At 33.6% G+C, this 11,610-nt stretch overlaps 1 protein-coding gene across 5 annotated transcripts in view; it reads right to left on the bottom strand.

The window, feature by feature from the left end:
* Positions 1-11,610, bottom strand: part of MMUT (methylmalonyl-CoA mutase) — a 32,383-nt gene that overhangs the window by 19,222 nt on the left and 1,551 nt on the right. For all 5 annotated transcript variants that reach the window (XR_005367807.1, XM_038554276.1, XM_038554274.1 and 2 more), the window contains exons 2-6: positions 10,329-10,754; positions 8,688-9,055; positions 5,049-5,206; positions 3,538-3,709; positions 2,303-2,551 (exon numbers count right to left, since the gene is read on the bottom strand). Coding sequence is in view for 4 of the 5 variants with exons in the window: in XM_038554276.1 (XP_038410204.1) it covers positions 2,303-2,551; positions 3,538-3,709; positions 5,049-5,206; positions 8,688-9,055; positions 10,329-10,713 (1,332 nt within the window). In the remaining variant the exon portion in view is untranslated. The remainder of the gene's footprint in view (positions 1-2,302; positions 2,552-3,537; positions 3,710-5,048; positions 5,207-8,687; positions 9,056-10,328; positions 10,755-11,610) is intronic.

Here is an 11,610-nt window from a genome sequence, read left to right on the forward strand (position 1 = left end):
ACTCCTGATCTTGGGTTGGTGAGTCTGAGGCCCAAGCTGGGTGTAGAGATTACTTAAATGAATAAATAGAAACTATAAAAAACAGAAAGAAAGAAAAAGAAATTCCATACAGTTAACAATACACTATTGTGTATTTGCAAGTTGCTAAGATAGTAGATCTTAAAAGTTCTTATCACAGGAAAAAATTTTATAACTGTGAAGTATGGATATTAATGAAACTTATTCTGGTATTCACTTCACAATTCATAGATATATATACATATATGTATATCAAATCCTCATGTTGCATATCTTAACCTAACACAACATATGTCAATTACATCTCAACTAAAAGAAGAAATTATGTACTTAAAGTTACTGAAAAACAGAAAAACTAGGACGTAGAATATAGAAAACAGTCTTGTTAGTCTTGAGAGAAAACTAACATCAATTCTGTAATCTTATTTTTAGTTACACAAGTAAAATATTCATGATCACATGAATAAATACTCTTTAAAAATATATTCCAAAATGCAATTTTATTTTTGATTTGAGCAGCAGAGTAATGATATTACTCCATCTTTACCAATACTAGAAAATACCTAAACCTTTAATCACCGCCTCATACATACACAAGACAGTGGGAAAATAAATGCTGGAAGGGTATATGAGTTAGCAGAAAGGAACAAAGTTAAATTTGTTTTTTTCCTGAAGAATTCAAGAAATAAGAATTTGTGTTGGATTCAAAAGAAGCCAAAGCTAAGATAGGAAGCTAAAAAGAGGGGAATACTTTAGAATTTGCAACTACCTCTTTCCCATTCTGTCAAGAGAAAATGCCTTGAGGAAGTTTACTACCCGCAGAAAATGGACCAAAATTTACTTCTGCAGAAAACCAATGGGCTATTAAACACCAAGTACAGAAAGAGGCAAGGATAAGATGTCTTGGTGAAATAAAAAGCTGCATTCTGAATAATAAGACTAAAGACAAAAGGCACATAGAGGAAACAGACAATACGGGATACAGAAGAAAACTTTAAAAAATATAATTACTATCCTCAGAAAAGAAGATTAGGTTCTGTATTAATGAAGCAAGTAGGATTAATATACAAAGGAGAAATTCAGAAAACAAAAATGAGCTTTTGAAAATTAAAAAAATGATATATGAATTTTAATATATAAGTAGAAATTTAAAGTTGATGACTCTTCAAGAACAGAAAACAGAATCTCATGGATGAGTTATATAACAGATAAGAACATCAGAGTATCTTTTAAGAAGGTCCTTATCCAATAACTAGGAGTTCCAGAAAGAGAAACCACAGAAAAATGGCAGGGAGGAAATTATCAAAAAAAGTAATACAAGACAATTTTCCAGAGCTATGAGAACACGAAAGTGGGCGAGATTAAAAAATGCCCACTGAAGGTCCAGTGCAATGTAGGAAAAAAATACATACACCAAAGTCCAGCAACTCAAAAAATAAAGAGATCCTAAAACTGTTAGAAATTTCCTGAGAGTGAAAATAGCATGAGATTTCAAACAGAAATAGTTGGAAGTTAGAATAAAAAGCTAGGATAAAAAGTAGATCAATGCTTATACACTCCCAAATGAAAATAATTTCAAACACAGACTATCTATCAAATCCTGAGTAGAGTGAAGACATTTTCAAACATCCAAAGTTTCATATATGTCATCTCCCAGTTACCACTTTTAAAGGAGGTTCCTATGAAGTGTGCTTCAAAATAACAAGGGATAAATCAACAGAGGTGGACACAGGATTCTAGATACAAATTCAACATAGCGGACGTAAAAATAATTCCCAAGATAATGTCAAAGGGAAGTCAAAGGACTATAATGGTCAGCAGGTCTAGAGAGAAACTAGAGAGAAAAATCAAAGGAGAGCATTGGAGGACTTCAGAAGGATATATACATACTATTGAGATATAATTGTATTGGTAGTATTATAAGACAAGAGAAAGCAGAGGTAAGAATCAGCTAAAATACTACACTACCATACTACAAAGCAATAGATAATGAAGGACTTAGACCTAATAGATACGTGTAATTTTAAAATATGGAGATAAAAACAAACAAAAATGATGTATTTGATTCAAGGAAGCAGGAAAAAAGTAAGTAGAAGACAAAGGACTACTTTTTTACGTTCCAGCCTTTTAACACTAGTAGGCTTTTCAATTCTTTGAACAAAATACTTTAATATGAATACACATGTATTTTTAAATTATGTTTCCACTTGTATACTATTAAAGTTGAATCTGAAATTCTTTTTCTCTCATTTTATAAATCTTGATATAAATAAGAGAAACTGACCTTCAAGGCAGCATCATAAACATCATTTGTGAGAGATTCCATCATATAGGAACCTCCCCACGGATCAGCCACTTTGGGAATCCCAGATTCTTCTTGAATAATGATTTGTGTATTCCTGGCAATTCGAGCACTTTTCACAGTTGGCAAACCCAAGGCTTCATCAAAAGAATTTGTGTGCAAAGACTGAGTGCCTCCAAACACTGCTGCCATTGCTTCTATTGTAGTACGAATAATGTTATTATAAGGATCCTAAAACATTTAGTGAAAAGCAAAAAGGCAAAACAAAACAACAGTTGATAAACGATGCTATGATTAAGCAGTGGCTGCTGTATACTTTCTTGCCAATGTCTATACTAGGCTTCAGAATATCCAATAAATTAGTAGACGCCAGACTTAACAGGCACTCAGCAAATGATTTATTAATAAATGACAAATGAAGCAGATAAACAATGTACTATGAGATAAAAAATCTGGATTTATTCTGTTCCTGACTGTGATCGGCAAATCACTGGACCTTTCTGAACTTTAGTTTCCTTAACCATAAAAATGAGGAGGTTAAGACAAATGATTATTAAGGTTTCTTCTAACCCTGAAACTGTATATCTTCATTTATAAGTACCTGAAGTCATATTTAATATGGATATATTAGTTTTTATGCACTTTTAAATGTGTAAGAACAATGTAACTTTAAAGTTATGAATTTTTAATGTATCAAAATAATTTAATATATAAAGAAAATGCATGAAAAAAGATCACCACACGATTTTCTAATAGAACGAAATTAAAACACTCACATGACAATAGCCTTTAAATGGGTCTGTGTGCATGCATACTTACTTAAACATAACTAAAATATTTTATGTGCACAAAATTTTAATTAGGCAATTTTATGTTATGAATTTGAGTTAAAATTACTTAGGACAATATTAACTAAGTCATGATTTTTACTTCCTCCTTATCATCACATTTTTTTTTTTTTTTTTTTTTAAAAAGGTAAAACAGCACTACAGTTAAGTGGATTTATATGATTTTATATTGTTAACCACTAGAGGGAGCCAGCCTTATTTATTATAATATGTGTAAAAAATCTAAATGTGCATTATATTTCAGAATGATAATTTTCAAATATTAACAGCTGGTTTCTTAAATCTACTTCCTGATTGTGCTATGTTGCTTATAAGACAATATATGACTAAAACTTTACACTTTATATATATATATATATATACACATACCTGCTCAGTAAGTGACCATCCTGATGTCTGACAATGTGCTCTTAGAAGAAGAGATTTAGAGTTTTTAGGCTGAAACATTTTCTCTATTAAGTGAGCCCAGAGTCTTCTCCCAGCTCTCATTTTTGCTATTTCCATATAAAAGTTCATCCCAATTCCCCAGAAGAAAGACAACCTAAAATAGTAATGTTAAGTCCATTATTTGTTTATACATATTTGATTATACAACATAAAATGGAAAATAAAACTAATTGTATCACACACTAAAGAAAATAGTGTCCAGATTTTAATTTCAAACAATTTAATTTGAATTAGAATCAAAGAATATATATTAAAGTAGCTTTAAACCTAACAAAGTACAGTTTTAGGCACACAGAAGAAAGGGCTGTGATTATTTGCCTCACTAAGAAATTATTCACTTTACAATTGGTTTTCTTTATAAAAGAAGTTCCTCTTGCACCCTTAAATAAAGAATGAATAGTTATCCAAAAATAAAATACTTCAAGAATACCCAATATGTAATTCAGGGGTCACCTACACAGGGAATCAAACAACAAACTTGTTTTCTTCGGATAGCAGGAAGTTTTCCTGTTTTGGTTTTTTTTTTTTTTTTTAAGACTTTATTTATTTATTTGAGAGAGAGTGAGAGAGATCGTAAGAGAGAGCATGAGCAGGGAGGAGAGCACTACTGAGGAGAAGAGGGAGAAGCAGACTACTCCTGAGCAGGGAGCCCGAGGCCAGGATTCCCAGGACCCCTAGATCATGATCTCAGCCAAAGGCTGACGCTTAACCAATGGAGTTACCCAAGAGCCCTTGTTTTGTTTTGTTTTTAAAGAATAATGATATATTTGGTCTAAGCATACATTTCTCCAATTGCCCCCAAGCCCACTACTCCTTTTTATTTTATATTCTGCACCTAGTTACACATTTGGTTTACTTGCCTGTGCCTAAAGGCACAAAGGCTGTGTTTCTTTCTATAAAACTAGGTTAGTCTGAAATAAAGAAATTAAAAACTAATAAAAATTCTTGATACGCCTTTTGCTGTTCTCAGATATTTGTCTCAGGATACCTTTTCATTCTTAAAAATTACTGAAGATCCCCAAGGAATCTTTATTAGGATAATATCTATCAATGTTTTATATATTAATTCATTTAGAAACAAGAAACATAGGACATAAGTAACATAAATAATATTTTTATGAAAAATAATTATACTTTGTCAAAAATTGTAATAAAACAGTCACTGTTTTACATTTTTGCAAATCTAATGTGTGGCTTCAGGGAAGACAGCTAGAATCAATATCGTTACCAGAAAGAAGTCAAATTTAATTCTGAAATTTAATTATACACAGTATTGGCTTATTCTCTAATTAGTACTCCAATAAAACATAAGAGAATCTAGTGTGACATTTATATATACAAGTTAATTTTATCAATAGGTCTACTGTACACTCATAAATTGGTCCTAAAAACTTTCCTAATATTGAGACAATCTCTGTGGTCAATTTACTCACCTTGGTGCAAATTCATCAATTGTCAGACCAGCTTGGAGTCCAGTTCTACAGTATTCCAACCCATCAGCTATAGTATAGGCCAGTTCCAGGATGGCATCAGCCCCTGCTTCCTGCATATGGTATCCACTGATTGAAATTGAATTAAATTTTGGCATGTGCTATAAAAATAATAAAAAATATAGCAGTGAATAAAAATTTTTAAAGTTTCTATTAAACCCATTTTCTAAAAGACTATTATTTTTAAATGATGTTCAACTCAGTATACTCTTTAATATTAACTGAAAATATTTAATGCTTACTTTGTTACATTTAATTCACTCAATTTAAGTGGTGATTCAATGAACCATCATAAAAACTGCACCTGTTTTATTTTCCTAGTGAAAAAGAATTTTCACTAACCATTCTTTTGAGTCAAAGTTTAAAATAAATTAGTTGAGATTAGAAATGCAACCAACCCTCAGTCTGAGAATTAAATAAGACATCTTTAATTCCAAAGCAACGACTATGACCTCTTACGAGGTTCTAAGATCTTGTAACTTTGGGTTAATTTGCTGAAGATATATAAATTTAAGTTTTACTAATTATCAATTTTATTATTTGAATGAAGTCATTAAACATGAACAAGTACATGGTAGGGGAGGAAAGAGAAAATGACTCAATCCTTAGTACTATATATTAAAACACAACAGGATAAATACATGGTTTAAAAATCTAAGATTTCAATTTGACTTAGTGTGACATTTAATGCTAAGCATACCCAACACAATTTCTAGCAAAATCACTACGAGAATGGCATTCCTTTCAGAGGGCACCTAGCTGGCTCAGTGGGTGGAACATGTGACTCTTGTGGGGTCGTGAGTTTGAGCCCCACATTGGGTGCAGGGATTACTTTTAAAAATAAATAAATAAAAAGATTAAAAAAAGAAAAGGTCATTTCTACCATTCCCCTAAAACTTTATATTAGGGAGGGTACATATCATACATATTCTGTAAAGCCTCCAAATTATTATCCTTCCCAAGAATTGGCCAAACATAAAATAATAAAAACTTAATCACTGAAATTCACTATGATAATTAAGAACATGGGCTCTTGAGTCAGAATGCTCAAAGTCTAGCTATGTTACTTAACTAGCCGTAAGACTTTAGGCAAGTTTCTCACCCTTGTTATTCCCTAGTTTCCTAAAGCATAAAATAGAGGTAATAATTATGCCTCCCTCGTGTAATTGTTATAGGATTAAATGAAATGATTCATCTAAACCATTTAGCATTATGCCAGTATGCAATAAGCATGCAAAAGGTGCTACTTGTTGCTGCTGTATGCTATTGATCTGCAACTTACCTTTTTTTGTTTTTAAAGATTTTGTTTATTTATTCATGAGACACAGAGAAAGAGGCAGAGACACAGGCAGAGGGAGAAGCAGGCTCCATGCAGGAAGCCTGATGTGGGACTCGATCCCGGGACTCCAGGATCACGCCCTGGGCTGAAGGCAGGCACTAAACCACTGAGCCACCCAGGGATCCCCTGCAACTTACATTTCTTAATATTTTATTTATAATTAACCAAAAGCAATTGAAAAATGTTCCATTGCAAAAACAGTAAGAGGACTGAATTACATGGAATTGAGAGATTGCCCAAATATATAGTTTATAAATAAGAAGCAATAAAACAAATAGGTTCTTCTCTACAAAGAGGAGTTTAGTAGTAGAATTTCTTTAAAAATAATAGAAATACTGGGATATTAGAATATTATTCAGCCTTAAAAAAGGTGGTTAATTCTCATACATGCTACAACAGAGATGAACCTTGAGGACACTGTGCTAAGTGAAATAAGGCAGTCACAAAAAGACAAATAGTATACGATTACATTTCTAGGAGGTAGCTAGAGTAGTCAAATTCACAGAGATAGGAAATGGAAAGATAGTTTCCAAGAGCTAGAGAGAAAAGAGGATAGGGAATTACTATTTAATAGGTACAGAGTTTTAGTTCTCCAAGATGCAAAAAGTTCTGGAGATGGATGGTGGTGATGGTTGCACAACAGTGTGAATGTACTTAATGCCACTTAACTGTACACTTCAAAACAGTGAAGATGGTAAATTCTATGTCATGTGAATTTTGCTACAATTAAACATTTTTTTTAATCAAGAAGTTGACAGTTTTCAACGTACTTCAATACAGCATTATTATGTCAGTATATGCAACCAGCACTTTCATCACTTATGTGAAGGATTATATAAAGCAATTTTGAACTTGAAGAGGATACTAGGAGCTTTACAAAGGTAAAATGCCCAACAACATAACAGCATAAACTGTACAAACTGCTACTAACTATTCATTTCTCCACTCTTCTCCTATAATACCTGAACCATAAATGCAGAATGCCAATTTACAAGAACTGTACTTCCAATCTTCTCTCATTACTGTGGGCATCCACTGGGATAAACGTGGTTGCACTGGCCAGGAAGTGAGTCCACTGGGATAAAAGTGGAACTGGGGATTCTTCCTTCTGGAAATTTACCTTAAATCAGAGGAGCTGAGTCCATCCCTCCCTTCAACAAACACATCCAGTGCACCCACCTCTTCAACCATGAGTGGCATAGTAACAAAAGAGGACAAGCAAGATTAAAGGAGACTGGAACCCTGGTGACTGTGGAGCTCCCATACAACCAAGCTCTTGACAGCCTACTTTCCAATTTCTTTCAGACAGAGGGTCCACTTCTATTTAGTTTAAGCTACTACTATTTGGGTGTGTGCGTCTGTCATATGCTGCTAAATGTATTCCTGTGCATATGTTCTTGAAATTGAAAAGGGGGATAGAAATATACAGTTCTATACAACACAGTTCACATGGGCAGAGATCTATGAAAAGAAATAAAATTGCCAAGCGTAAAGGCTAAATATTGATGAGACGAGGCAATGCTTGCAGGAGTTCTTAGACAACAGCAATTATAAGAAATAAAAAAGATTAAAAAAAAGTTTCATGGTGGAGGGGAGATGGGCCCTTTGCCATGAAATAACATAGTCTAACCTTAAGGTAGATTAAGAGAGCATTGCAAGCAAGAAGCAAAGTGTGAGTGATGGCAAAACTACTTATTAATTACTCAGAGGAAGATGAAAAAGCGTTATGTTTCCCTTACAGAGATTGCTACAAACACAGAACACTGTAAAACCCTTCTTTTCCCACCATTCTGATGGTGAAGACAACCTTATTCAGAGGTGAAATACCAGGAAACTCATTCTAGATGCAGATATAAGCAATATCTTATAAAGCTGTTGTTTTGATAGCCAAATGTCTGACCCCAGTGTATACTTCGAAACTAAATATGAACTCTGGAAAGAAATAAAGAAGTGTAAATTATGAGCCCTCCTTAATTCTAAAAATTATCAGATAATAAAAATTTTAATAAAGAAAATACGGTATGCATCTAATGCTCAGATTCCTATAGATAATAAGACTATAAGATGAGTACATTAAAAGCAAAACATACAAATTAACAACACACATATACATAAAACTCATACTCTGACTTTACACTAAAACTATTATTTTGACTCATTTATTAAATTCAAATTAGGTGATATTTTATAAAAAGTCTTACATCTAAAGAAGTAAAGCAAATCTCATAAGTAGCAGGAAATACCTGTGCTGTATATTGGAAGATGTCAGCAATAATTCTCATGGATGGTTCTGGAGGAAAAATGTAAGTATTTCTGACCATAAACTCCTTTAGTATATCATTCTGGATTGTACCAGTAAGTTTCTCTTTAGGTACGCCTTGCTCTTCTCCAGTTACTATGAAAGTTGCAAGAACTGGAATAACTGCTCCATTCATGGTCATGGAAACTGACATTTTTTCTAAAGGAATTCCATCAAAAAGAATTTTGGTATCTTCCACGGTGTCAATAGCAACTCCAGCCATTCCAACATCACCACGAACTCGAGGGTTGTCTGAATCATATCCGCGATGTGTTGCCAGATCAAAGGCAACTGATAATCCCTGCTGACCAGCTGAGCACATAAAGAAAAACAATGTAGGATTTAAGGAGTCTGGCACCAAAGTAAACTCATTTACATTAACACTACTAAAGGAGTTGATTCACCTCATCATAATATATATTTTTTAACATTTTTATGCTCATACATGTCAAAACAAATTTAAATAAAGATAGTACATTTCCTAAGTTGTTTCCCATGTGGTAAAATGCACAACTTGAATTGCAGAACGGCAAGAATAAAACATCTCACCTCATGTCTGAGGATCTTTTTTATCTTAGCACTTTTTAAAAAATAACTGAAAGTATGTACCTCTTAATCTCCTTCACCTATTTTGTCTTTATCTTAACAATTTCAGATAGAAATATTTTTTAAGGTACACAAGAAGACCTATTTATAAATAGTTAACATAATTTAGTATCTGTATGCTTATATAATTAGTTCTTGTATTTAATAGGGTAGTAAACAAGATGTCCTGGCTATTCAAATATTCTGGAAAACAGAATGATGAACACTATGCAAAAAACAAAAAGTGTACACTGAATATAAGATCAGTCCTCTATGTGTAATATAAATTTACAAATCCTCAAATTTAGCAAATATGATTTTAATACAGATCAGATAGAAAAAATAGTAGTTAATATAATTTTCAGAGACATGAATGCCAGACTGCACTAAATATATTTGTACATTATCGTTGGCTTATTACTTTACCTGGGCATCTTTTAAATTGTTTTCCCCTTCAATTCCCATCTTGACAATGTTAATTAAAAGCTTTTCAAAGAGAAAGCCCATGTCTCCTTTCATCATACAATTTCACCTAATCTGTTTTACATAAAGTGCATGGTTTGTTTTTGTTTTGTTTTGTTTTTTAAGATTTATTTATTTATCTGAGGGGCAGGAGCCACAGAAGAACAAGGGGAGTCTTCTTTAAGTAGACTCTGTGCTGAGTGCAGAGCCTGACCCAGGGCTCGATCTCAAGACCCTGAGATCATGACCTGAGATGAAACCAAGAGTCAGATGCTCAACTAACAGCACCACCCAGGTGTCCCCATAATATGCAGGTTAACTGTTGTTAGCATTCAAGAATTTAGCAATTTAATTTGGTTCACCTATCCTTTGACTATGGAAGTTGAAAACATTCATCTTTTTCAGAGTATAGTCTTAACTACAAAATTACAAAGTGACTATCATCTTTACCAAGATTAACCAGTGTCCCTTCAAAAGAAGCCAAGAACAGGAAACCTATGTTTGATTATGAATATGATGTGCTGCATTAAAATCTCACCCTTAATATTGTCTTTATAGAACTTATTGCTTTCTTCCACAGTACTAAAACCAGCATACTGGCGGATGGTCCAGGGTCTAAAGGTGTACATGGTGGGATATGGTCCACGTGTGAATGGCTTCACTCCTGGAAGTTCTTCAGCTAAGTCCTTGGTATCCCTGCTGGAATACAAAGGCTTTATGGAGATCCCTTCTGGAGTGTGCCATATTAAGTCTTCTGGGTTTTTGCCTTTCAACTGCTTTTTAGCCAGGGCAGCCCATTCTGGGTGAAGGGGTTGTTGCTGATGCAGAAGTCGACGCCATATAAGCCTGGATCCTGGTGACTCTTTGAGCTGCTTCAGATGGTGCGGTGAAAGCAAAAGAAGCCGAGTCTTAGCCCTCAACATGATGGAGCATGAAAAACACTCAAAAAAACCCAAGAACTGGCCTAGAAAAAGAAGCAGAGTATACATGTATTCACAAAAGGCAAAATGGGAACTATTGGTGAAAAGATAACGAAGGCAGCATTTTAGTATTATTTCAGCTCTTCTCCTTTTCTGGTTCCAATAGTTTACATTTTGTTAACTTTGGCCCCTCTTCACAACTACTATCATTGTTCTAGTCTTCTTCTCAATACTTTCTTAGCTGGTTTTACTGGCCCGTCTTAGCCCCTCTAATCCATTCTACAAACTGACACCAATGCAACTATGATTATGTCACACTTCACTTAAGATTTCTCAAAGGTTCGGCATCATGTAGAGGATAAAATACAGCTCCTAATTTTTTCACTGAAAATATTTTTACAGCTACTTTATGACAGGCATTGTGTTGGGAGCTGGAAAAAAAAAAAAGTGGTGAATAAGACAAGTAAGACAAATTCAAGGCCTCTATGACCTGATCTCTGCACACCTCTCAGACTCATCACTGCTTTTGTCCTCTACACCTTTTGTTCTAGAAATATTGGATAACCTAGAGCTCACTGCATATATCAAGTTCTGTGACTTTCTCTTGCTCTTTCATCTACCTAGAATGTTCTTTGGCTAATGTGGCTAAGGTATCCCAATACATAGAGCTTTCTATGTGCCAGGCACTGCTGTAAGAACTTTATAAGAAGTAGCAATTTTAATCCTTTATAAAGAGTAGCAACACCGAGACAGGTACTAATAATATCCCCATTTTACAGATGAGGAAACTAAGGCACAGAAGAGCCAACATTTAAACCGTAGGCAGCACTAGGTTTAAAAGTCCTTGTATTTATTTATTATTTATTTATTTATTTATTTATTTTTAATTTACGATAGTCA

The sequence above is a fragment of the Canis lupus genome, chromosome 12, assembly GCF_011100685.1.
Source record: "Canis lupus familiaris isolate Mischka breed German Shepherd chromosome 12, alternate assembly UU_Cfam_GSD_1.0, whole genome shotgun sequence".
Classification (NCBI taxonomy): domain Eukaryota; kingdom Metazoa; phylum Chordata; class Mammalia; order Carnivora; family Canidae; genus Canis; species Canis lupus.